This window comes from Achroia grisella, unplaced genomic scaffold, assembly GCF_030625045.1.
Source record: "Achroia grisella isolate CSIRO2021 unplaced genomic scaffold, CSIRO_AGI_Agris_v1 utg1186, whole genome shotgun sequence".
NCBI classification, from domain to species: Eukaryota; Metazoa; Arthropoda; class Insecta; order Lepidoptera; family Pyralidae; genus Achroia; species Achroia grisella.
In genome coordinates this window covers 2687036-2713106 of record NW_026712592.1, presented here as the reverse complement: position 1 = coordinate 2713106, position 26071 = coordinate 2687036, and the positions used below count along the sequence as shown (strand labels likewise).

General features: G+C 32.1%; 6 protein-coding genes across 6 annotated transcripts; 4 read left to right on the top strand and 2 right to left on the bottom strand.

Moving 5' to 3' along the window:
• Positions 1 to 122: 122 nt before the first annotated feature.
• LOC131853929 (mitochondrial outer membrane protein SLC25A46-like) lies at positions 123 to 3647 on the top strand. Its single transcript, XM_059205021.1, has 7 exons — positions 123 to 434; positions 700 to 797; positions 1249 to 1427; positions 1686 to 1742; positions 2015 to 2230; positions 2716 to 2926; positions 3190 to 3647. The coding sequence occupies exons 1-7, from the start codon at positions 263 to 265 to the stop codon at positions 3475 to 3477; spliced, it is 1221 nt and encodes a 406-aa protein (XP_059061004.1). The 5' UTR covers positions 123 to 262; the 3' UTR covers positions 3478 to 3647.
• Positions 3648 to 3804: 157 nt separating this feature from the next.
• LOC131853938 (large ribosomal subunit protein bL34m) lies at positions 3805 to 4447 on the bottom strand. The gene is made up of 2 exons (XM_059205031.1): positions 4264 to 4447; positions 3805 to 4147 (listed from the first exon to the last, which is right to left on the bottom strand). The coding sequence occupies exons 1-2, from the start codon at positions 4299 to 4301 to the stop codon at positions 3907 to 3909; spliced, it is 279 nt and encodes a 92-aa protein (XP_059061014.1). The 5' UTR covers positions 4302 to 4447; the 3' UTR covers positions 3805 to 3906.
• Positions 4448 to 7261: 2814 nt separating this feature from the next.
• Positions 7262 to 11660, top strand: LOC131853918 (protein AF-9). The gene is made up of 3 exons (XM_059205011.1): positions 7262 to 7410; positions 7523 to 7707; positions 8833 to 11660. The coding sequence occupies exons 2-3, from the start codon at positions 7524 to 7526 to the stop codon at positions 10893 to 10895; spliced, it is 2247 nt and encodes a 748-aa protein (XP_059060994.1). The 5' UTR covers positions 7262 to 7410; position 7523; the 3' UTR covers positions 10896 to 11660.
• A 115-nt stretch (positions 11661 to 11775) lies between these two features.
• Positions 11776 to 16252, bottom strand: LOC131853821 (nonsense-mediated mRNA decay factor SMG5). Its single transcript, XM_059204874.1, has 4 exons — positions 16001 to 16252; positions 13642 to 15859; positions 13085 to 13322; positions 11776 to 12731 (listed from the first exon to the last, which is right to left on the bottom strand). The coding sequence occupies exons 1-4, from the start codon at positions 16072 to 16074 to the stop codon at positions 12289 to 12291; spliced, it is 2973 nt and encodes a 990-aa protein (XP_059060857.1). The 5' UTR covers positions 16075 to 16252; the 3' UTR covers positions 11776 to 12288.
• Positions 16253 to 16810: 558 nt separating this feature from the next.
• On the top strand, positions 16811 to 18379 carry LOC131854422 (2-oxoglutarate and iron-dependent oxygenase domain-containing protein 3-like). Its single transcript, XM_059205539.1, has 4 exons — positions 16811 to 17151; positions 17227 to 17653; positions 17737 to 17889; positions 18093 to 18379. The coding sequence occupies exons 1-4, from the start codon at positions 17057 to 17059 to the stop codon at positions 18363 to 18365; spliced, it is 948 nt and encodes a 315-aa protein (XP_059061522.1). The 5' UTR covers positions 16811 to 17056; the 3' UTR covers positions 18366 to 18379.
• A 3358-nt stretch (positions 18380 to 21737) lies between these two features.
• Positions 21738 to 25868, top strand: LOC131853828 (uncharacterized). Its single transcript, XM_059204885.1, has 2 exons — positions 21738 to 21892; positions 23211 to 25868. The coding sequence occupies exons 1-2, from the start codon at positions 21753 to 21755 to the stop codon at positions 24844 to 24846; spliced, it is 1776 nt and encodes a 591-aa protein (XP_059060868.1). The 5' UTR covers positions 21738 to 21752; the 3' UTR covers positions 24847 to 25868.
• The last annotated feature ends 203 nt before the right edge of the window (positions 25869 to 26071 follow it).

The window sequence follows — 26071 nt, the reverse complement described above, 5'->3', positions numbered from 1 at the left end:
AAATATGTTAATCAGCGCGATGAGGATACAAAGAATAACATCTCTTGTCTCTTTTCTACAATGCGTACTATCTGTAAAATTAACAAAAACATGGCCTTATTTCTGTGCATTTCTGGCAACATTACTTGTCAGACGGTTGTTTTTTTTCTATATTCTATTTCTTATGATCTTTTCTGTTAAATTTATTTATATTAAGTACAAAATATGTAAAAGTAAAATTCTACTTGATAAATAAAGTGTGTATTAGTGTATATTGTTAATAATGGCAGGTTTTGGAGATTTCACTGGATATAATAGGCCTTTTGGCTTAGATCCAAATAGAGAGACCAATGATTTGTATGATACCCGCTATAAGCAAATTTACGGATATCACACCCCAATTACTGAAGAATATCAGGGACCTCCACTGATTTTGGACGATGCACCGGACGAAGGTATCTATCAAAATATTACAAAATTTCAAACTTATTTGAAAATTACTGAATGTGATGTTGGTTATACTACATTAACAATTTCGCAAAATGATAGGTTATTTGCTTTAGTTTTTTTATTAAAACTTCATATATTTTCAATTTTCCAGTTGTATCACTATCAAGTTTATTGTCCTAGGGTTGACTTGAGAACCACTTGGGATGAAAAATCCATTTATCTTATGTACTTGAAACACAAAAAACATTTTATGTATTTCTTGTTTTTCAGATAATAGTTCATATGTCACAGCAGCAATAAGTGTAGCAAGTCTTATCACAGAAAATTTGTTAAGCCATCCATTCATTGTGTTGAGAAGACAATGTCAGGTATGGTATAGTAGAAGTAAAAATTACTCCATGTACTCCATAATGGTAGTTAGAAAGAGATAATCTTCACTTGTGCATTCTGACAAATATGTTATAATTATCCTATCAAAATAATAATAATAATTTTTGTACCAATATCTGAAATGAAAACCAGTTATATTTCCGAGACATAAATCTATCCAAACATCTTTGCACATATAACTATATTGGACCACAGAAACGTAATTGCATATTTGTTTAATTTATTTTCCTTAGCAATAAAACAATATGACAATTTCCATACTAAAATGGGTAAAATTCATAGCTTGACTTGCACATGGATAGTGGTAATCAAATAATGTGTATTAATTATTTATTATTATGATAATCATTTAACTCAAAATCATATTTTCTACTGAATAGTCCAAAAGTATTTTAGGCTTCTATTAAGTATCAACACTACTCTATGTAGGTACATAACAGTCTCAAGAGTTTTCACATTGTACCATACACACTGTTGCCAGTGGTTGTGAGATTGCACAGGAGACAAGGCATTACAACACTGTGGAAGGGAATTGGCTCCACCTGTGTTGTAAAAGGTCTTAATCTGGCTATTGAAGATGTGGTTGCTAAGGGAACAGGTTGGCCTAAGTAAGTATTGGTCTCAAGTAAATTTTACATACATTTGTAGCTAATTGAATTACATAGAACAGTAGTGAATTATTTTGTTGCCATACATATAACATTTTATCATAACAGTAACATTATACATTGATGGAGAGTTAGTTGAAAACAACTTACTTTCACTTTGTATCACTAATTGAGTTTTATACCATTTGTTAGCAATAATACAATGCTGTTTCCTACTTTTTATTTATTCAATTTTAATTCTTTTTTTTTTTATTACAGGGAAGTTGGAAAATGTAGTACCGTCTTACAATACCTACAGCATATAACATTAAAATGGTAAATTCTTATATAAAACAATCAAAAAGAAATAATTTAATCTTAAATATATTTATTATACTTTACATAAAGTTGTATTATTTTACAACTGTCTCACATATTTCTGGTGTCAAGAAGCATATATTATACTTCTTGATACCTTCTTGATGATGGAGACAGAGGTAACAACTCATAACTCTCAAGTTGTGATTTGGTACCTCTATCTAGTATCTCAGGAAAGGAATAACTAATAAATCTACTTGATTTATAATTGTTTACTTTTTTCTTTGCAGTATTAGTTTAGCAATTATTACACCATTCTATTCAGCCAGTCTGGTGGAAACTGTACAGAGTGACATAGCAAGTGACAAACCAGCTCTTTTTGATGTATTTAGAGAAGGATTTATGCGCATATTGGAATGGGGGACACCAAGTAAAGGTAGAATGCTACCAATATGGGCAATTGTTTTGCCTACAGCTGCTTTGGGAATTTCCAAATATTTAGCACAGTAAGTCATATAACTATATTTAATATTTAAATGATTATACTATTTTTATGCTTTATCTCCAACTTTTGAAGCATTATATCAGAAATAATTAGTTATGTTTCTAAACCAGTTTTTAAAAAACAATAATAACTGCTCCACATGTAAACTTAGAGATATAGCCCAAATATATATTTTTAACATCTTATAATTAAAAATATTATTATTATTTAAAAGAAGTAAAATATAATGACCTCTATTTCTTATATTTATATCTACAGTATTTTGAACTATTTCAAATTTTAAGTAAATTGCAGTAATAATTTATAAAATATGAATTATGTAACAAGAGGATTCCATAATACATTGTTGCTTTTATTATTTAGGAACCCAGAAAAGCAAACTATAAGAAATTAGAAATTATAACCTAAAAAATTATTTTATATCAACAAAGATTGTTTAAATATTAGAAAGGCATACTTATTATATTAAGTGATATTTTGTTTCAGTACAATAATAAGAAGTGTAACTGCAAGGGTTCTCAGATTCCAACAAAGGCACAAACATGAGCTGAATGATGCCTACAATGTGAATTATAAAAAAAATACACAAAATCCTCTTATAGAAGATGTTAACTTGAAAGCCAACATTTTCTCATTCATTACTATGGAAATAATATTCTATCCCATAGAAACAATCATACATAGACTTCATATACAGGTATGAAATCATAGTGCTCCAATATAAACAACACAATGCTTATTTATTATAGATGTAAAAAGAGATAATTAAAATCTTTAACTCTCTCTAATGACTTACTTACTTTATATAAAAAGATACACTCATTCATTTTATTGTCATAAATTGGGTTTTTATTTTATATACATATATAACAAAACGACAAACAAAACTGTTTGTCTAGTTATAAAATGAATAAACATATTTCCTCTGTATGCAATAACCAATTTCAATTTTCCTTTCAGGGCACAAGAACAATCATTGACAACCTAGATACTGGAACATCAGTTACCCCAATTTTAACAGGATATGAGGGTTTTATGGATTGTTACAATACAACTATAGCCAGGGAAGGTGTTGCTGGCTTGTATAAAGGTTTTGGCTCATTAGTGCTTCAACTTGCTGCACATTTGGCAATTATCAAATTGACTACACTAGTTGTGGCAGAAGTATCCAACCTCTTAAAGCCAGCAAAATCACCATCAAATTCTGAGGACTCTGTACACTCACAACAAATATATATATTCAATTGAATTATATTGATGCATCTAATATAAGACATATATTGTTGGCACATACAATTGATAGCAAGGAATAAAAAAGTATTGTCATTTTCCAAATATAATTTGGTCAATATATATACATGAATAAATGTAAATGAATAATAGGAAAATAGTGGTTTAGGTTAGGATCACTTATCTAGTTTGAAATTTATGAAAAATAAGATTTGTTTTAGTCATATTGTTTTTATCGAGTAATATTTTAGAAAGTACTTGTTAAGAAAATAAAAAAAAATAACTGAAAAAATCAGGTTTGAAATAAAAAGTTTGTATTCTATGTTATCATTTATTTTATAACAATTTTATGTTTTCAACAATAGCACAATAATCAGGTATTTAAACTAAACTTCAATATTTATCATACTTCTACAGTGATATTATCTCTTTAATCTTTATTCTACACTAATGGGTTAATACATATCTACCTTTTAGTAATCTTCTCATAATAATTCTACGGCCATTTGGTGTTGATATCCGCTTTTGCCAACCGTGTCGATGAACGCGTTTTACTTCGTTTGGTCGAGGAAAATAACAACGCACTTTATTTCTTAAAGCAGTTAGAGAGAAACAATTTGGTTTCACCAAACTTAGTTCAGATGCGATACCAGTTGGAGATACATTGATAAGACTTTGCTTGACTAATCTGAAACGATCGTAGGCCAGATTATTAATATGTCTGAACGTTTTCAAAGTATATACGCTGATATAACGGTGCATGCAATTATATATAAAAAATATATTTTATATTTATAATCTAACCTCAAAGGTTGAAGCAATACTGTCATCAAACCTGACATAATTATGTTATTTTTTAAAAGTTACGTTTGGAATTATTTCTTAATAATAGAAAATATAAATAATAAATTACTGCCGTTTTAAAATATATTTTAAGATTAAAATATTATTTTACGAAAGAATCACGTAGTAGTCTCGTATTTGACAGTTTGTGTTACTTTGTGAAGTCGTGCATAGGCAAATACTGAGCACCATAGAGTAAATACATATACCTGCATGGACCGAAATTCCAATGTATTAATTTGGAGTTCTTGTCCTAACTAAGTATTGCAGGTAGTCACAATAATGTTCATTATTGTTCTAGAGGAAATAGTTACTAAATTTGATTCATTAATCATACAGACATGACAGTATACAAACATTTTTTTGTCACCTATAATCTTTTAAATCGGTACATACAATTGCGATACATCCATTCATACGTAATCATATATATCCATTCATACGTAATTTATGATCTGTGCTCTTATCGGTGGAGCTTCCGCCACCTTCCACTATCTTATATCAATCTTTTTAACTGTTAATACGACACGATTCCAACTTTTTCTTCTTTTGGGTTGGGGTTGAGCTGTAGGCTACCTAGTCACAGGTCACAGGCGAATAGTGAACGGCCATCAAATGTGATGGTTAGCTGCGAATAGGTTGAATAAGCAGTCCCCGACCAAACAGCGGCAGCGTTACCAGGACGTGGTGGGAGGTTCGTGGGTGTGAACCTTTCTATAAAAACCCTTAGAAGTCTAATGACGACTTTGTGACTTAGCGACAAAAGACCGTCATCAAAAAGGTTTTTCCCTAGTGTCGGGTAGTGGCGACGCTAATTTATTTATTTATTTATTAGCATACAAAACAGATTACAGTCAATATAATAATATAATAGGAGCGTGTAGTTCGGTACAGAACTGGATTGTAATCCAACACTATGTATGCCTAAGAGCTAAATTATATAGACGCATTCAATATACGCTAGATAATTAGATAAGGTTATATAATAAAAAGTAAACTAAATAGAAAATGATATATAACTACGTAATGCAATGAATTATCATGTTAACAGAATTTTATTTATATTAAAGAAAAGAAAATTGGTACAATGTTAAATATAATTTGTCTCTTTACGGTGGAAATTTAATTGTCTCCGGAACTGGACCAGCGTTGAATGGAAAATATCTATATTTCTATTCGAGACAAGAATTTCATTGTATTGGCGACACATTCGATATAACTATTGGATTATAATAAGAAGTATTATTTGAGTAAACCTGAAGATAGAAGGTGTTATAATTACGGTTGCGTGATCTAAATCTCGTATTAAAGTTTAATAGAGAAAGAAGAGTGGACGAGTCCAACTGATGATGAATAATTTTATGTAACAAGGTTAGGTCATTATTTTGTCGTCTTATATATAAAGGGTCCAGATTAAAGTATTTCAGACGTTCACTGTAAGATGCAAGTTTACGACCTAAGCCGCATCTATAGCTAAGTATCTTTAAATAACGTCTTTGAATACTTTCAATTCGGTTGCTATGTAGTTTACAGAAGGGAGACCAGATAGCCGAGTTATATTCTAAAATACTACGTACGAGTGAGTAATAGATACTAATTAAGCTTCTACTCTGCCGAAAGTTTTTAGTTGATCTTGTAATGAACCCAAGAAGACGGTAGCTACGGTCAACAATATTATCATAGTGGTCTCGAAATGTTAGTTTGTCATCAAAAAGCACGCCCAGATCTTTTGCGACACGTTTACGTTCAAGAATTTTATCCCTAAGGATATAGTCAAATTCGAGTTCATTTGTTTTTTAGTAAAAGTTATAACGAAACATTTACCCACATTGAGCTGCATGAAATTACGATCACACCAATCGGAAAGTGAATTTAAATCCGATTGCAATCTGTGAGCGTCAGTACTATTGTCCACCGTAGAAAATATCTTAAGGTCATCTGCATAAAGTAAACAAGGACAGGATAGGACATCGATTAGGTCATTTATGAAGATGACAAATAATAACGGGCCTAGATGACTACCTTGCGGCACACCAGAGAACAGTGTGACGGGAGCAGAGGTATGACCCTTAATTGCAACCAGCTGACTCCTACGACTCAAGTATGACTCGAACCAGCGAAGCAGAGAGCCATGTACTCCGAATTCTGCCAGTTTTTTAGAAAGCGCAGCGTGATTGACCTTGTCGAATGCTTTTGAGAAGTCGGTATAGATGGAGTCCACCTGTGATCTTTTTATAAAAGCCCTGCAAAGATAGTTCTTATATTCCATAAGATTAGAGACGGTACATTTAATACTGGCAAGGGGCCAAAGAAATAGTTCTGGAAGGGCCATTGATCAGGTATGAGCGGGCAGTTCCACCGATCGCTGAACCATGGTGTGGAAGGCAAATAGGGAAACCATCACACTAAATTCCCTATTAAATGGAGCATGGAATGAATAAACATAAAAGTAAAGTTCTTGACAATGGGTTTCCACGATGTCACATGCCGTGGCGGTCTGAGTCCGGCTGTGGTAGAAGCAAGACAAAACCGGTAGTCATCATGCGAAATCCTTGAAACATGGAACGTAAAAATACCTTAACGACACTAAAATGATCTAAAAAAAAAGAGATTAAGGGCCCTAAATATAGTACATTAATAAACCGTTTTTATACAAAACGTCCATCCCTAGAAACTAGATACGGATAATAATCTTCACATTGAGCATGTTATCACTACATAATCTCGTCAATGAGAGATCATTACTTACGAAAATTAAAATATTTAATTTGTCCCAAAATTGCTTATCCAGTACCTTACCTGGCTAACAAATAGGGAACTTTGTTATAACGACTTAGGAAAGTACATTTTTTACATAATTTTTACTGCTGGTATTTTTTTAATGTCAAATAAATCAAGAAAAAAAATTGGTAAGATATTTTAAATCTGGCAACTCTGTTGTGTTTATAATATTTATAAAGTAATTATAATATGGCGGACCAAAATAACGAGAGCGCTAAAAAACTATTTTCGTCAAAATTTGCACTTTCCCAAATAGATAATTAGTAAATGTTGCTCTTATATATGTCATGCGTGAAGTTTGTATTGTAATAAAGTTATTGTGTTTATGTAAGTGACCAAATGAAGATACGCAGTATACAATTTTCATCACTGTTGATAATTAGGCATTTCAATATAAAATATATCTTATCTGAAGACATATTTCTATTTTCTGTTATAGAATGTCGACTATAAAAGTAAATTTTGAAATTGGGCACGTCGCTTCTTTGCGTTCCAAGAAAACCCCAGAAGGATTTACTCATGATTGGGAAGTTTTTGTGCGCGGACAAGAAGGAGCCGATATAAGACATTTTGTAGAGAAAGTTGTATTTATTCTACACGACACATTTCCCAAGCCAAAAAGAGGTAATCATTATTTAATAATACATTTAACAACATAGTACAAGATAACTCATTTGTCAATATAATTATAATTATTTTTTCCATAAAGTACAAAGACATGTTTATTCTGTAAGAATGTTATACTCCATTCCAATAGAACATACATAAAAGGTAAACAAACTTTTTATTGTGAAAAATATCACATAAGGACTCACTAAATGGAAATGGTAATACATTTTTCTGACTTCTGATGGTTTAAGTATATACATAATCACTTTTAGCAAGAGTGTTCATTTGTTTCCATTTTCTAAATTGTATTTCTAATATGTCATTCACAGATTAAGAGAAAAATGAATGAATCCCCTTTTTTAACTATATTTGTCTATTAGGGATTTGTAATAAAAAATTAAATGGCAGTCATACTAATCAAATACATAATTATAATGTATTCAATATTAATAAAAATAAGTGTCAGGACTAATATATATCAATCAATAAATAATCTATTATTGAAGCTTTAAACAATATGCTTATTATTGATAAATAAAATAGTATTAATTTAAGATTGTGCACTTTATCTTTCAAACTAATATAAAATAACTAGTTATGATTCATCAGTATTTACATATACTAATATATATATTAAATCCATTAATAGAAGTAATCAATATGATTATTGGTGATTAATTTGCACTGTGTTTGGTTATGACTAAACTGATTAATGATCTCCTTTGTTTACCTTCTTGGCTAAACTTTTGTATAAAACAATCTTATTTACTTTTATGCTAGGTCTCAGTAGGATGTGCAGTAAAATAATCCTATGTAGTGATGTAAATGTCTATTTACTTGACAAATAAACATGGTTTTCTAATTATTGTACTTTTATAAATAATCAAAATAAATTTATATATGCTGTGAATATCCTGAAAATCCTTTATATTATAATATTTTATTAATTTACATATAATATATATATACATAAATATGAATTTGTTTTTATTTAAATATTTAAGTAAATACCTGATTTATAAATAATGATCCATAAAGTAAAACAGCAAATTGTGTAACCCTGTGTAATATTTCATAACAAAAAAACTACCAAAAAATCTTTAAACACATTAATAATTCACTGTATCTGTTTATTTACAGTTGTAAAAGAACCTCCATTTTCACTTAAAGAATCTGGCTATGCAGGTTTCATGTTGCCAATTGAAATATATTTGAATAATAAAGATGAACCTAAAAAGATCCAGTTCTCTTATGATTTATCATTACAACAAAGTGGACTTCTTAAGGACAGATATATTTTCCAAAATCCCAATGATGACTTCAGAAAGAAGTTGTTAAGAGGTGGCGGTATAACTATTAATAATAATGCATTTTATACTAATCCTGATCAAGAGAGCAGGAGTAGGGACTCTTTCAGTGATGATAAACAACAGCTAATTAGTAAACCTAAAATGTCTTCTGAGAATAAAAAACATAAATCTAAAGAACATAAAGAAGAGATACCACATAGAACAAGTAGTTTTGAAAACCTCTTTGGGCCACCTATACATAAGCCACCGAAAGTGTCACCAGAGCCAAAAAAAATTGAAAAAATTGCCAGTTTCCAAAATTCTAAAGAGAAAAAAGATAAGGATAGAACAGGTTCAGACAAGAAATCCAAACATGAGCATAAGGAAGTGAAACCCGAAAAGATAAAGATAAAAGAAGAGAAAGAAAAGGTACGATCAGAAAAAAGTAAAAGTCATAAAGAGCAAGAACGGTCTAAAGATAAATCCAGTAAAAGACCTAATGAAAGGCCGCCATCACCTGAAGCAAATAAGAAAAGATGTATTAGTCCAGTCAGAAAAGCACCCAGTCCAGCACATCGTTCTGGTAGTGCTTCTAGTTTCAAAGATGAATATAAATCATCAAAACATAACACTGAAAATATAGAACAAAAGAAGCCAAAAATTGAAGATAAAGTCCTTGAAGTGAAAGCTGAAAAGGATATCAAAGAAAAAAAGAAAAAGGAGAAAAAAAGTCATGATCGAGATAAAGATCGCAAGGAAAAAAGAGAGCATAAGAAAGAAAGTCATAAAGTAAAAGAATCACCAAAGGAATTGCCGAAAGAAGTTTCAAGAGAAGTATTAAAGGCAAAAGAAATTCCAAAGGAAAAGGAATTAGTAAAAGAATCACAACCAGTTAAAGAAAAACAGCCCAAACAAGACAAGAATAACAAATTTTCTATTGAAAATCTTAGGAAAACTCCAACACCAGAAAATGTTGATCGTTTAGAGATTCCGAAATTGAAAGATAGAGGTGATTCAGAAAGAAAACACAAGCACAAGAAAAAAGACAAAAAACGTGATGAGTCCAGAGAGAAGCATAAAGAGTCTAATAAAGAGAAAAAACACAAACATGACAAAAACCGTGATGTACCTCAGGAAAAATCTGAGGTGACTGAGCGTCGAGAGACACCTATTCCTAAAGAACGCCCTCTTCCTGAACCAGCTTCACCTATATCCATAGACACAGCCTCTCAATGCAGTTCTAAAAGTGGGTTGGCTAAAACTTCGCATACTGGCAATGAAGATTTAAATAGCAGCCATTCTGATTCAGAAAGCTCTATAATTGCCGAAGATGAAGAACCAAAAATAAAACTTGAGAATCCTTCCCCAGAGCCACTAAAACATGAACCATCGCCAGAACTAGAACCAGAGCCTGACCCTGAACCAGACCCAGAAATTGAACCTGAACCTGAGCCTATTATAGAACCACCACCACATAAAGAGAAGTCCAAGAAGCATAAAGATAAATCTTCAAAGAGAGAAGAAAAACGACGCAAACGGAAAGCGGCTGAAGAGGAAGAAGCTGAGAATAGAAAAATTGTAAAAGTCTCAGAACATGCTCTGACTAATAATGATATAGAACGCGGAGAAAGTAGTGGCTCTACTTCAGTGGAGACAAAAGTTCAGGACAATGGAGTTTCCAGTAGCCTGGGTGAGGATGCTGAACCTGGAGATTTGTCCCCCGAGTACATGGGGCAGTTACGTGATCTACAAAAACGTATAATGACTATTAACAATAATGAAGATCTAGAACGTGTTGTGAACTTAATAGCAGAAACTGGCCGGTATGAAGTTACTACACAAACATTTGATTTTGACTTGTGTTTATTGGACCGCTCGACAGTGCAGCAGCTTATACAGTTAGTAGGATGCTAGCTAAGAATTACAGTAAGACTCTCTGTACGCTGTTGGATAGACAATGTACAATGTTGTTTTAAAATTGATAGTGATGGTGGATGTAGGATTTATAGTGGATATTTTGTATTATGATGATTAAGGTAATTTACACCATTATTATATCTTTATAGAAGCTGTAATAGTGTGTTTAACAGCTAAGCTAATCTCATTAATTCTATATTATCCTATCAATATAATCATACTGCTCTACACTTGAGTGTTAAGTGCAATACTGTATAGGTATGTAAAGCTATAAGACTGTTGAAAGATTGTTAAAATCATAATGTATATTTTGTACATTTAATATATTAATTAATTATTATAAGTTAAAATATTTGAGAGTTTTTAATTAGCCCTCAATATCGAGGGTTATGTTAATAATTGTATAATAGATAATAATTAGATGTAATTATTGAATTATTTACCAAGTCTCTCACCATCACTTATTAAACACTATATATACTATATATAAATTACCCAAAATTAATATTGTCATAAAAACGTTATGCACTTTGATATTTCGAAGAAATTGCTGTAAGTTTTTACATGGGTAATATTTTTTTACGACAAAACATCACTTTTTGATGGTAATAGATTTTACAGACATTTTTAATTAAATATGGTAGTAATATTTACATTTTTCAAGTGTTTGGCGTTTATTTTAATCGGCATCTGTATATTATGTTTGTTACATAACTTATTTTCTTTTAACTAGTATTTTAGGTACAAAATAAAGAAACATAGAGTGGCCTTTAATTGTTTTTTATTTTTGTGTATGTCAGAATTATTCCTGACAGTATAAAAATTACTCAACTTTCCCTTTTATAATATTAAAGGTATTGAAGTAAAAATGCAAAAAGTTTAACAACATATTTAATCAAATGAAAATTATATTTTAAAATAATGAAATCAAATATACAAGACAAAAGTATGTAACTTAAAGCCCCATACATTCGATATGGATATATTTAAATGAATGATGAATACCTATAATAATGAAGACTGAACTTAGAATGAATGATATCCCCAAAATGTCGAATGGTAGGAAGTAATTACACTTACGACGTAAATCATAATAAATGATAAATAATGAATTTGTGAAAAATGTGTAATGATAATGTTACTACCGATATTTCATTGACGTCCATTGATAATAATAATTATCGTAAGCATATCTTGAGCTCAAATTAATTCGAACTGTTTTTGCCTGACGATATTATTTTTGACACATATACGCTCAACGTAAGTTATTGCGCAATAATATCAACCATTATCTTTCGGACCAAGATGATTGAATTCGCAATCCAAAGTGAAGAGCGTCGCTGTCCTTTCCCTTCGGTGCAGTCGAAACCTCATTACGATAAAGTTTTGTTCATCTCTTCTTGCCGTTCTTGTGAACGCTTTGGCGCCATTTTGTATAAAAATCGCCAATGTGCTCCATAGATATACCAGTTGCTTGAGCAGCGCCTGTCATACTAAATTCTTTGTGTTGCTCGTCACTACCGGGTTCTTTCCCTACTAGTAGTATAAGCAATGGTGTAGATTTTCCTTGGACCGAACTATCAGGGTCACCATTGCCTCCCTGGGTTTGTTTCTCGTCTGCTGTGAAATGATTGCAGAATTCCAATATTTGCAAATAGTTAAGAATATGTGGAGGTGCTTTACGAGGATATTTAAGTAACGGTAATGGCCTTGATTGCCCAGGTCGTTGAGCCCGTAAGAACCGTGACCCACTTTTTAGTTGGATCTCAAGCCAACGGATGGCATCGCGCGCACTGCTCTGTTCTCGTTTCAAATCGTCAAGTTCTTGTAGCACTGACAAAAAAAAAATAAACATAAGTAAATTAGTGTAATATATTATTTTACTGTACAAATGCATGTATCTGGTCCGCTCTAATTGCTATAGGAAATTATTTTATTAAACAAAATTAATATTTAGATTAATAAATTTATGCTATTTCGCAATTAATCATCATATAACATATTACAAATATAAAGTTAAAACATTAGTTCGAACAGGTAATATTTTAGCTCACTCTGCATGTCAAATGGGAAATATAAATACAACTATTTGAGTACTTAAAATTGAATTAATTTGCAGAATTGTCCAAAACATCAGGAAATCATTATAAAAAATATAGCTTCATCAATGACACATTGATACATACCAACAGATGGAACAAGTAGAATAAAGTTGCGTGCGCGCAGCAGGTGTTTGACTTTGCGTAGATGAATGTTGAGCGCAGCGGTGTCTAATACGAGGAGTACCGGTGTTGCTGCGGCGGCGGCGCGTCCGCTCCGCTCTAGTTCGCGGACTTGAGACGCCAGCCACAGCCGTCCCAAACGTCGCGGTAGACCACTCATACCTCCAGCTCCGGTCCCGACCTCATTGACCTCCGATTCCGTCTAAAATACATTATGATTGTTCATGTGATGATAATCATTTGAAATAAGTGGGAATACAAATCAAAACCTTTGTAGCCCTTTTTAGTATGTACCTTAGATTCATGAATTATATGATCACATGGTGACATAATATTCATGTACATAGGCGAAAGTTGTCACTTGGGTGGCCCCCGCCCATCATACTTTCCATCACTCTAGTTACATAAAAAAGTGTAAGTCAAAGTCAAACTGCCATATTGGGAAGATATTACTGTGATTAGAATTATTATGGTTTGACCAAATATGACCAGTCCTAGATAATATATTAATCCATACTTACATGCTGTTTTTTAGAATTATGCCATTCCCTGCTTCTTTTGTGGTTAAGTTTGGTATTTAGTTTAGGAGATTGAGTTTTCTTCAAGTAAAATATTTTCATAATTCTGTTGAATCTGATGCGTGGTACAACCTTTGCTATTTGATTCCCAAAATCTATAAAGTTTAAGATTCGTATAATGTTCTCTTCATAAACTGAAGGTGTATATCTATCTAGGATTTGCCATTCTGCAGCATCTTTATCAAATTTGCAAATATTTGTGCCTCGCAAATTAACATCTTCTGGCAAAGGTATTGTTTTATACTCAAACATAAGTTTTTCAGCAACATGTTTCGCATACTTTAGTACTTTACAATCCTTGTTTTCATAGACTTCGCTTTTAGATTTAAAATAATGAGAAAATATATTCAGCAAGTCTACAACACATTGAAATAAAGTTTCCCCACTATCACCACAAGAGAGTATTAAATCTTTTTCTGAAAGAATCCAATCTTGCAATAATTTTATACTTGGTAAAAAGTTATTACCAAGTAGAAAATTTTGAATATCTTGAATTTGAAGTAATTCATCTTTATTATTTGATTCAGTAGGTTTTACTGAAACATCTCCATTTAATTCCGCATCTTGTTTTATGTCTTTTAGTTTCTCTTTTTCAACATTTCCATTCAATTTTGGATCAAATTCTTCTGTATCAGTACCATCATACACTGAATCATCACTTTTAACATCAACATCTTCAGAGTCATAAGTGGAATCAGATGTTTCATCACCAGATTCTGATTCATTAGTGTCTACTTCACTACTTTCTGTATCTGCATCACTCATGTCAGAACTTTCTGACGAAGCTATGCGCCTTCGACGACGTCGTTTAGCCGGCGTCTTTTTACTGTTACTTTTTGGATCACCATTTTGGAGCTTTTCATTATCTTCAAGTATAACTACCATTTCCAGAGTTTCTTCTTTACTATCCTCAATACTAACACCAGTGACAAGATTTTTTTCAAACACAATAGATTCTTGCTTTGTTTCAATTTCTTTTACCTGCTCCTCTTTGGAATGCTGTGTATGAAAAACTTTCGCCCTATAATTATGAGATGGATTTTTAAGTCCAAATGCTTCAATCTGCTGTAAAAGTTTCTGTAATAACTGTGACAGTAAAGCCAGAGTAAAAGCTTTACATGCAAATGCTTTTGATTCATCTGTTTCAACCATTTTTGTTAATGTCAAAAGACAAATAAGAACTGTTTTATGAACAAGATTACAGTTAAAATAAGATGGATTAATGCTCTCCTCTTCTATAGCCTGTATGTAATCATCATAATTTTTATTTATATCAGGTAATGCAGATTTGTTAAAGTCCAGAGCAATTTTAAGTTCATGAGCAATTGTATTACATTTTTGTGGAATATTAGCGTCATTATTTCCAAAATACCAAATTTCAATTAAAGAAAGAAAATTTGCAATTGTATTTTGAATGTGCTCTGTTTGAGTCAAAGTCTCAGACACATTTAAAGTTTCACAGAATTGTGAATTCTTTTCAAATATTTTTAATAAATTGCCCATAGCACCGTCAAAGGGTGATGCACAACTTAGACAATGAATATAATAACACACAGAGTCCAAATTATAATTCTTGTCCAAATAAAGATTACCCAATTGGTTATAAGGCATTCCTGAGGACTTGTCAATATGTGCAGCTTGGAGATAATAGCGTGCTGCAATTGATGAATCAAAGGTATGAAATATTTCTGCTTGATATCGACTTAGATCTCCTAGATAAATCAAACATGAATGCAGTGCAAATTTTCTAAATTGCAACTCTTCATCATCTGGAGTTTGGTTCAATTCCCCAATTTCCTCATCTGTATGCAGTGGAATGTAATCTAATTCTTTGAAATAGACTTTAATTTCTGATTGTATTCTTGTGATTAGATGTTGAAAATGACCTATTCCACACACTATATGTGTAAACAGGTAACTGTCATATTCAGTGTCAGATTCTTGCAATTTTTTTGCAATACAAACAATTTCGTAGTAAACTTTTCTCCACAATAATTCAATTGCTTTTTTCCCATAGTTCAGTGGATCCAGAAATAGCAACTTTTCACAATTATCCCTTAGTTTCTGACGTTGTACTTCAAGATGGGTGGCAAAAAGATCAGGGATGGATCGACTGGATGTTGTGGTCTCGCCAACGCGCCTGGCTACGTCGGTAACATAGCTGTAAATATAACCAAGAGAATCACGTTACTATTGCGTACATACCTATCTTTGGATTGTCTTCACATCAGAGAACATTCAATACCAGTTGATATATCGTTTTATCGTAGATATTATAACGAAAAATTAGTATAAACCTCACCTATACAGTTTTTTGGCCTGCTCATTGCTATTAGCAATTTTAGCCTCCAAAGTTTCTTTAGATCCGTTCTTCATTTTCAAGCCATTTTATTACCTTGTCAAGATTTTGCTATTGGAATTAATTGTTTTAATATTTCAATATTACAATATGGATTCGTATTGATCATTTCTGCAAAATCATTATACACATGTAAACTAATGAAATTAGACGAAACAAATTTTATACGCATATAGTGTGATGAAATGAACAAAAGTGGCAGTCATTGTCAGTCTAGCCTTATTCCATCAATCGAGTTGTCAGTATTCTCATACCTTCCTTTTTTAAGGTCTCAGCATAAAGTGCTTTCACCAAAAATGAGTTTGTAAACGCCAAAATTTTAGTTAGAAAACCCTATAAATTTCGATCGGGAAATATAATTATTACTTTGTCTGTACAAATATTTTATATACGAAAATGATTATTACGGTAAAGGTAACATGCAATAAGATATTACATTATATATAGTAATTGCATTTGCAATTACACTGTATGGTGTCATATTTCAAAAACATAACTTATTTTAAAAATATATAATGTTTAAATATAAAGGTGATCGTTCGGTTTTCTGTATTCTACGACATAAAACAGCTTTCGTTAATGGGCCTTTTAACTCACACACACCATACAAACCCTGAGATCCTTTCGCCAATAAGTGCTCATGTAATATTAAATTTAGTAGGCAACACTGTAAAGTTGCAGAAAAAAATCGATGTTTCGCATCTGTGGTACTGTGTGACTTGAACAACTTATAATATGATTGGCTTTGGTCCGACTCCAACGAATTGATTGAATAAATATGTAATAGGTCTTTATCAGATAAACAATGTTTTCTTTATATCCAAAACAAATTATTACAAATAGTTATTAATAACATTTTTTTTATTATATATCTAAATTGAACAAAACTATTCGGGAACGCATCTCAAAAGACAATACATCGTACTATAGAAAAATTTAAAAACAAGATACATATTAAAGAAATCTATGTTACAGTAGTTATAATAGAAATATTAAATTATGGATGAACCAAGGAAAAGAAATGCAAATAGAAGTAATGTCGAAAAAAAATGTGTTGATAAAAATTCATCTGAAAAGAAAAACAGTGATCTAACGTAAGATATTCTTTACTATAATCGTATTGTTTTCTCTATATATATCTAGAAATATTAATTGAAGACATTTTTCAGATGTTCTAAAAACAATAATTTGCCGTTGCGTGTCTTCTCACGCATTGTCGTCATAACTTCTCTTCTAATTATTGTATATTTTTCATTGAATGACGAAAAAATTAAAACATTTGCCAAACAGTCAGAAATGTTACCAGGAAAAGGCCAAATCATAGAATGTTCGCCTGAATATTTAAAGGAACTGGATAAGTATGAAGGTTGTTTTCCCAAAGACTGCAAGAGATTTGTGACTGATAAAGTTATTTCAGAGCAGGAGGCAGATAAATTACTTACAATAGCCAAAAAGGGACTTGAATTGGGTGGTTCATCTGGAGGAGCGTCTATATTGGATTTACATAGTGGGGCACTATCTAATGGAGAACATTTTGTCAATATTTACAAAATAGCTAAGAACCTTTACACTGAGAATGACTTCAATATTTATAGAGTACTGTATGAATTTCATTCTTGTTATAAATTAGTTTCTTTAATACTTGTTAATTTACATAATTGTGTACTTACAATACACAGGTGGTAAAGGAAAAAGTAAAATATGCAGTTGCACACCATTTTGGAGTGGATCGGAATAAAATCTACTTGACTCATCCTACATTTTTTTCTGAAATAACTTCAAAGAAATCAGTCACAGTACATGATGAATATTGGCACCCACATGTTGATAAGGTATTACATTATACAATTTTATCTATTTCTATTAGGAGTGTTTAGAACAACGAAAAATAAGACTGATATGGATATTTAATCAATAAATTAAAATGGATACATATATATGTATAATATTAATAATTCTATTTGCTGTATAAATATATTATGGGAGTCATTATAGCTGTACAAAATTTTCTTTATTTACCAATTTGTTTTTTCAGGAAACATATAAATCTTTTCACTATACTACATTGCTTTACTTGGGAGACTACAATAAAGATTTTAAAGGAGGTAGATTTGTGTTTGTCGATAAAAATACAAACAATACTGTTGAGCCAAGAAAAGCTAGACTAAGCATGTTCACAAGTGGGCGTGAAAATGTACATTATGTTGAAAAAGTGTCATCAGGGGTACGATATGCTGTAACTATTTCATTTACTTGTGACATGCAACATGCTATAGACAATCCTAGTACTGATAAATATAAGAATTAAATATTGAATATGTATACAGTTTTTCTATGTACCCTCCATACACCTACAATTTACCCTGTATATTTATTATTCCTTCCTTGATTAGCTGAATTTATATGTTTTGATGCATTTAGAAAACGAAAATAGGTTAAATCTATTTTGTTTCTAGACTTGTAATTGAGGTATTAAAAAAATAAATGATGGATTAGTTACTACTTAATAATAATGATTGTTATTTATTACTATTGATTGATAATGAAACGTCTTACACACAATAACACTTGTTAAATAAAACACTAAATTGAAATTCGAATAAAATAAAATATGTCATTACATCAAAATCTCTTACAAAATTATGTGAGGATGATGTTTTCAGGTATTTATACCCTATTGAAGCCTAAAAAATATTGTGGATAATTAAAATGGCTCCATCTTTCATCTTTTATATTATGAACCCATCTTTTGTATTGACGACCTCGGTGCTCAAGCGGTCTAGCTTTAACACCGCTTAACGTCCGATGGTCGCGGGTTCGATTTCCCGCACGGCACAAACATTTGTATTCATGTGTATGATTGGTTGTATCGGTCTGGGTGTTTTCTATGTATGTATTAACCGGGTCTTAACACCCTCTTATATTAAACACGAAAGTTTAAAAATTAATTTGGCGTCATCTACCAAACTAAACAGTGCTTTTTGCGACAACTCGGCATATGTATAGGTACATATAAATAAAATTAAAGTCATCATCGCAGCCCGGAAGACGTCCACTGCTGGACATAGGCCTCCTCAAACATCTCCACGACGATCGGTCCTGCGCTGCTCGCATCCAATGCCTTCCAGCGATCTTGACCAGATCGTCGGTCCACCTTGCTGGAGGCCTTCCCACGCTGCGTCTTCCGGTCCGTGGTCGCCACTCGAGGACTTTACTGCCCCAACGGCCATCTGTCCTACGAGCTATGTGCCCTGCCCATTGCCACTTCAAAGTCGCAATTCTTCGGGCTATGTCGGTCACTCTGGTTCTTCTGCGGATCTCCTCATTTCTGATTCGATCACGCAGAGTAACTCCGAGCATAGCCCTCTCCATTGCCCTCTGAGTGACTCTGAGCTTGTTGATGGGGCCCATAGTTAACGACCACGTCTCTGTTCCGTAAGTCATCACTGGCAACACACATTGGTCGTAAACCTTCGTCTAGAGACACTGCGGAAATTTGGACGAAAAGATATATCGGAGCTTCCCGAACGCTGCCCATCCGAGTTGGATTCGACGATTGACCTCTTTCTCGAAATTGGATCTACCTAGCTGGATAGTTTGCCCTAAGTATACGTAGTGATCGACAATTTCGAGTGTAGAATCACCGATTTTTACGGGAGCAGGTACGACATGGACGTTTGACATAATTTTCGTCTTGTCCATGTTTATTTTAAGACCTACTCCTTGTGAGACTCTACTGAGGTCTTCGAGCATTTTGCTAAGGTCTTCCAGGGTCTCAGCCATGACCACGATATCGTCGGCAAATCGAAGGTGATTGATGTACTCACCGTTAATGTTGATGCCCAGCCCGCTCCAGTCCAGAAGCTTGAAGACATCTTCCAACGCAGCGGTAAACAGCTTTGGCGATATGACATCGCCTTGTCTGATACCTCGCTGCAGTTGGATAGGCTTCGAATTCTGGTCGTGGAGGCGAACTGACATAGTGGCGTTTTCATACAAACATTTCAACGCTTCGATATATCGATAGTCAATTTGGCACCGCTGAGAGAGACACAGCTGAGTATCAGGTACGCTACCCTAGTCGACACGCTCTCGACCTTGATAACATTATTCACAAGGGACCTGTGCACGAGGAACCCGACACCGCCTTGGGACAGTTGATCGCCCTCCCGGAAGTAAAGCAGATTGCCGGATTTCAGGACTATCGAGTCCTCCCCCTTTCTTCGGACTTCAGATAATCCCACGACATGCCAGTGCAATCTGCTCAACTCTTCCTCCAGTTCAATTAACTTTTCGTCGGTCCGCAGTGTTTGAACGTTGTATGTTGCCAGGGCCAGTGGTCGCCGTTTGTGGTAGCCTGGTCTTACCCGGAGATTCTTCGCACCCCCTGCCCCGCCGTTTCCACGACCGCTACCACGACTAAGTGTCTGTTTTTAATTTCATATCAACTCTGAAACGGCTGAACCGATTTTGACAGGACTTACGCTAGCAGTCATTTAATGTTATAAGGAATAGTTTAGGTCACTTTTGTTTTTTGTATACTTAATTAAATATAAATGAAATTCCACGCGGACTACGTTGCGAGTAACAGCTAGTAAATAATATACTGGTAGCGCAGGCGGAAGCACTATTTTATTGTCACATAAAAAAAAAATCATGAATATAAACAGTCATACTCATTAGTACAGAATTTTATTATCTTGCAAGAATCGAACCGCTGCAATTAGTAGGTGGTGTGTATATACCATAGATAATATACTATACTTTATACCACCGAGGCAAGTTTTTATACATCTACCAATGCGTCGTCGGCTAATACAATGTACCCATGACGATGCGGCGACGGCGACTAATCGTAGTGGAGTAGAACACCGAGGAGTTTTTGGGGGTAAGAATACAGCAGAATATAAGGGTGGACGGTTCTATATGCTGTATTTACCCTTGAAACAAAATACATATATATACATACTCATACGAGTAATCGCGTATAGTTGGCAACCTTGTCAAGTTGACAACCCTAGCTTTTATCAAATTGCGCTGTGCACTAGAAACGTACTTCTGGTTTCGGTTTCAGTCTAAACCGGGTTCTGTCATCAGTTTCGAAACCGAATTCTTTTTTATATTATCACAAATAAATAGTTATTTTCTTAAACATATAATAAATAAAGTCGGCTGATAATTCAAATAATAAATGAGTAAAAACCAAACCAGATTCGTACTTATTACACATAATGTTCAAGAACAGATGTTTTGAGAAATCATTTTTCTTCTAGGAATTAAAAAAAACAGGATAACACTATTACATTTCTTATATATTTGATATTATGTAAAAATTTTACTGTATTCTTTCATAATAATGTTACGCTACATATTTCTGTAAAAAACGATTTTAACCGGTTTTGAAATTATTAAATCTGAAGGAAATCACTATTCTCAAAATAAAAACAAAATGAAAATTTTTGTTTGCGAAAACTGACAGATCTAAATCTTCAATTCTAAAAAACAAAAAACATGCATATTATTTTTTGAACAGAAAATTTCTTGTCGACCCCTATGCCTCGTCACATCTGTTTGATCTAAAGAAAATCATATTTTTACGTTGTTCTATGTAAGGTAAGTTGATTATAAAGTAATATAAATTATTTAACTTTTTGTTTACATTTATATAAATTTATTTTAAAATTTAGTATTTCAAATGGACGGGTCTCATATTGAACATAGCGGCAGTGATTCCGATTCGGGTGAAAGTTGGACAATATTGGAGGCTTCTCCAGGTTATTCAGATGGAGTTCCCGAATTACCAGAGAACGCTCCCGAAGGACTACCTCATAACAGGTATTCTATTAAATAATCACTGTAAAAAAAATGATTTAGGTCTCTAAAATTTATAGTTATATTATATGCCTAAACTTCGCAACCTTGACTGGGATAATTAACTGTAGACCTATCAACACATAACGCAATACTCATGTTTGTTCAGATGTTTACATAATGATTATATATTGCAGTAGTTTTCTAAGAATTATGATAAAATGTCATTTGTACCTACATTAATATTTTCAAGATCTGAAGTTTGTAAAATAATATGTAATAACATTATGCATATTATTTTTATGAAATCTTTCTCTATATCTTATCTATGTTTATTACCCTATCAAAGGCTGGATATATGATGCATATTCCACATGAGTTATGGCCAGTTATAGCCACAAGCTATGGCCACAGTTGTTAAGAAAAGGATAACTTAAGGGTGTTTTAAGGGTGCCGGATGACTACTTTCCAGCTTCAAAACTCAGTTCAGTTTGATTTGAATTTGCATCGAAGAATCAAAGTAAAAAATATTTTAAATTGTAGTTATAAATAAAACTTGAATTAGTAATTTTCCAAATTGTATTAGACAATTTATTTATAGGTCTACAGATGCTGCTTATTCCACTCTTACATATAATATTCTACATATTTTTTTTAAATTGTACATTTATTTAGAATACAAAATTATGTTAGGTAGTAATTTGATTTTTCCGATATTTTCTCATTTTTAATAATTATAATTTCTTATGTATGATCTATAATAAATGTAATTGCATGCATTGCATTGACATAATGAACATTATTTAACCCCTAGATTGTGCAAACATTGCATTTTAATTATGGATCAAATAAACAACAAAACTGTGATATAACCACATAGTAGTTTATTCTTATAACTTACTATGAAAATATTTACATGTTGATGAGAAAATACTGATTGTGCATTTTATTGTATTAGCTTGGAGAGTTGCCAATATATTCCAGGTTAATGACTCACAGAATCTTTGTTCCTTTGTGGAATACAGAAATAACATTGGCCATACTCTGAATGCTGTATTTTAGTACAAATGATGACAGTTTAGTATTTTTATTATAACAAAATAGAATTTTATGATTAAAGTCAATCTATACTCATTGGTAAAATACACATTCTGAATATCCTGTGTTAGTTATTTATATTTCTAAAGTTAGTGAGTAAACAATTACTATGCCAAATTTAGGGCTGATTGGTTGGGTCAGTATGGCAATAAGAGAAGACTAATAAATTATCTCTTATTCACAATTCTAATATTAGTAAGTTTTCTTTATAATCTGTATTGAAAACAGTGTAATCTTATTTCAGAGACACTATTGAAGTAATTGGTGAAAAAGATGAAGATACTGATGGTATATCTATTATTAGTGATAGTGACCCAGAAACATCATTTCCCTGTGAAATTAATTACCACACATGTCTTTTAGAAGAGGCACTTCCAACCGATCAACAAAATACACGATATTTCTCAGTGAATCCATTAGCTTCTAACTGTAATACTAGTTCTCACAATAAATCAGTGAAGAGTGAGGAAGATTTTCTTGGAGATAATTCTGGAATTCATAAAACATATGTACACAGAAGAAACAAAAGGTTAAGTACTGTCCTTAACATTATAGTATTGGTAAGTGTTATCACTGCAGCTGGAGTCGCTATTGGTCATATGTGGGGTGTTAAAAATGATTGCACAATGCAGAGTATACCTTCTGTAAATAAAATATTATCCAATTTATATAAACTGCAGGAAGAGAATGCTTACTTACGCAGTAAATTGAAAGAGTTAACACTGGTTAATAATTTACAAATAAAACAAAAAAAAGTTGGCTCAGAAAAGTGGTTGAAACAAAATAAATGCAAAAAAGTATTTGAGGAGTCATTGAGTAATAGAAATGTTGACACATACACAAAGTGTGTTGATATTAATCATAATGCAAATGTTCAATCTCATGTTGTAGTGGGTTCTGATTATGAAAAAGATATTTTAAATATTAATCAGCTTAAACCAATTGGACAGAACAAGAGTCTGTTAGATGACGAAATATTAAAAAAAACGGGCCCAAAAAAGCAAATAATAAGCAAACATATGCTAGAATCTCTAGAAAAGAAACCATTTAAAGATATGAATTTGGAGCGGCAGTTGAAAAAAATAAGACGAGCATCAGCTTCATCAGAGCCACTACAAAATGAACCTCTAGAAATGTCCGAAAGTGATAAATTGAAATCAGAAAAGAAAATAAGTTACTCTGATTCACTCCAAATGGAAACCAAAGGAAAAATATTCGACATAAGAGACACAAATATACATACTGATGATGTCATAAAGGAATATCCTTATAAATATAAGGTAAAAAAAATACATGAGACAATTTCAGAATATTCTATTAGTGGTGATGAAGAATTAAAGAAAGATGACAGATATATTGCTCCAAGACATAAACAAGAAAAAAAGAAACATGACCGTCAGAAGTCACACAAAAAACAAAAAAGAAAGAATAAATATGAGCAGTGGCAAATGAAAGGAGGATACCTGAAAGATTATGATGTCTTATCTATATCATCATCTGAGAGTGCAGAAATACAAAATAATAGTGACCAACAGAAAAGCAAAGTAAATGATAATAAAAACAATGTCAGTATAATACATGAAAGTGATGAAAATATTCAACATGTGTCTTCAATCAAACCTCCACCAAAAGGAGGAAGAAAACTTATAAAAGGTAAAACTGGTAAAGATAAAAACGCAACTTGGTTTGACAATAGGGCATTGTTTCGAATGGAAGCCAGAAAGAAACTTAATTTTGAGCTTTTTGGTGAAATAAGTTCAAATACTGCAGGGTGGTATTTCCGTCGCATGCAAAGGCGAGAGCACTGTAGAGCCAAGGGCGACAACACCACTCATAGGAAATTAACCAAACGCAATATGAATTTTAAAATGAAACATTAAACATATTTGCAACCTGCTTGTGTATTGAGGATGACTATATAGAGATGGTGAAAAATTTAAGAATTTTCCTGTTAAAGAAGTAATTGTTTGTAGGAGAGTAGGATGAATGTTAAAATAGTACACCAGGATAGGATTACAGAAATTTATATATTTAGGCATTTCAAACTAAAACATTGTAGTCGGTGCATGTTTATATATTTATCCATTTATTCAATCAATTCTCTATATTTTTACTATTTAGTAGTATTATTAATGTTAGTGATTACATCTTGTACATTGATTTTTGAAGTTGAAGATACTGCTTACAAAATATTTTGTAATGAATTATTATTATTTAGATATATTATTATATAGTAAAGTAATATTTTTGTACTTTATCATAATTATAATTTCATCTCAAATTGATCTTGTTACTGTATAATTACTGCTACAGTATAATTGTACGGATTTATTTAGCAGACTATATCTCGGTGCTGTTCACTATTATTCAGCTGGCGCTGAATTTGTGTTGGAGAACTGGAGCAAGAATCTTATATCTAATAATCTTAATTATTATTCTTACTTCATTTCTGCAACTTTTGACATTGATTAACAGGTTTGACCACATTTATGTATTCCTATAATTTATCTACTGTATTTCGATTCCAAATATAATACAACACTGGTTAGTGATAAACTGTAAGTATCTTATAGTCCTCAGAATTATCTACGGTGTAGATATTGTTTTTTTATAATAACATTGTTTTATGATAGGTTTAGTTATTGTATGACTCCCATACTATCTGGACCCTCAAACCGCCGTCTAGATTTTTATCTATTTCTTGATATAATTATTTATTTTAGTTTGTGTTACTTCAAGAAGTACATTTTAATATTTCGGTAGATACCATTATTCACGTGTAAGGAATAAAATTTTAGAAATAGTTTACCATATTTCTTATGTAACTTTGCGACTATCGACTATAAATTCACGACATAGTATGTACATGCATAATTTTATTTCTGAAAATATGCAATATGATATGAAACTTGATTATATGCGTCTAATATAGACTGCAAAATAATCGAATATGTAACTAATTCTATTTTTTGTAATGGCCTCGAATACTTTGTTAACGCAAAACATAATGTTTGAACATCTTGCTCTTATGGATTTTACAACAAGAGATATTTAAAAATTTCATAAGTATTAATAAATATGAAATGTTAAAAAGTTACTATTAAT

Coding starts and splice junctions, on each gene's coding strand:
- LOC131853929 (XM_059205021.1), top strand. CDS start 263: ATGGCAGGTTTTGGAGATTTCACTGGATATAATAGGCCTTTTGGCTTA. Junction 1,743..2,014: donor CAGCATATAACATTAAAATG/GTAAATTCTTAT, acceptor TTTTCTTTGCAG/TATTAGTTTAGCAATTATTA. Junction 2,231..2,715: donor ATTTCCAAATATTTAGCACA/GTAAGTCATATA, acceptor ATTTTGTTTCAG/TACAATAATAAGAAGTGTAA.
- LOC131853938 (XM_059205031.1), bottom strand. CDS start 4,301: ATGTCAGGTTTGATGACAGTATTGCTTCAACCTTTGAG. Junction 4,148..4,263: donor GTATTGCTTCAACCTTTGAG/GTTAGATTATAA, acceptor CGATCGTTTCAG/ATTAGTCAAGCAAAGTCTTA.
- LOC131853918 (XM_059205011.1), top strand. CDS start 7,524: ATGTCGACTATAAAAGTAAATTTTGAAATTGGGCACGTCGCTTCTTTG. Junction 7,708..8,832: donor ATTTCCCAAGCCAAAAAGAG/GTAATCATTATT, acceptor GTTTATTTACAG/TTGTAAAAGAACCTCCATTT.
- LOC131853821 (XM_059204874.1), bottom strand. CDS start 16,074: ATGAAGAACGGATCTAAAGAAACTTTGGAGGCTAAAATTGCTAATAGC. Junction 13,323..13,641: donor ATAATTCTAAAAAACAGCAT/GTAAGTATGGAT, acceptor AATGTATTTTAG/ACGGAATCGGAGGTCAATGA. Junction 12,732..13,084: donor TCTACTTGTTCCATCTGTTG/GTATGTATCAAT, acceptor TTTTTTTGTCAG/TGCTACAAGAACTTGACGAT.
- LOC131854422 (XM_059205539.1), top strand. CDS start 17,057: ATGGATGAACCAAGGAAAAGAAATGCAAATAGAAGTAATGTCGAAAAA. Junction 17,654..17,736: donor ATGACTTCAATATTTATAGA/GTACTGTATGAA, acceptor TACAATACACAG/GTGGTAAAGGAAAAAGTAAA. Junction 17,890..18,092: donor GGCACCCACATGTTGATAAG/GTATTACATTAT, acceptor TTGTTTTTTCAG/GAAACATATAAATCTTTTCA.
- LOC131853828 (XM_059204885.1), top strand. CDS start 21,753: ATGGACGGGTCTCATATTGAACATAGCGGCAGTGATTCCGATTCGGGT. Junction 21,893..23,210: donor GAAGGACTACCTCATAACAG/GTATTCTATTAA, acceptor ATCTTATTTCAG/AGACACTATTGAAGTAATTG.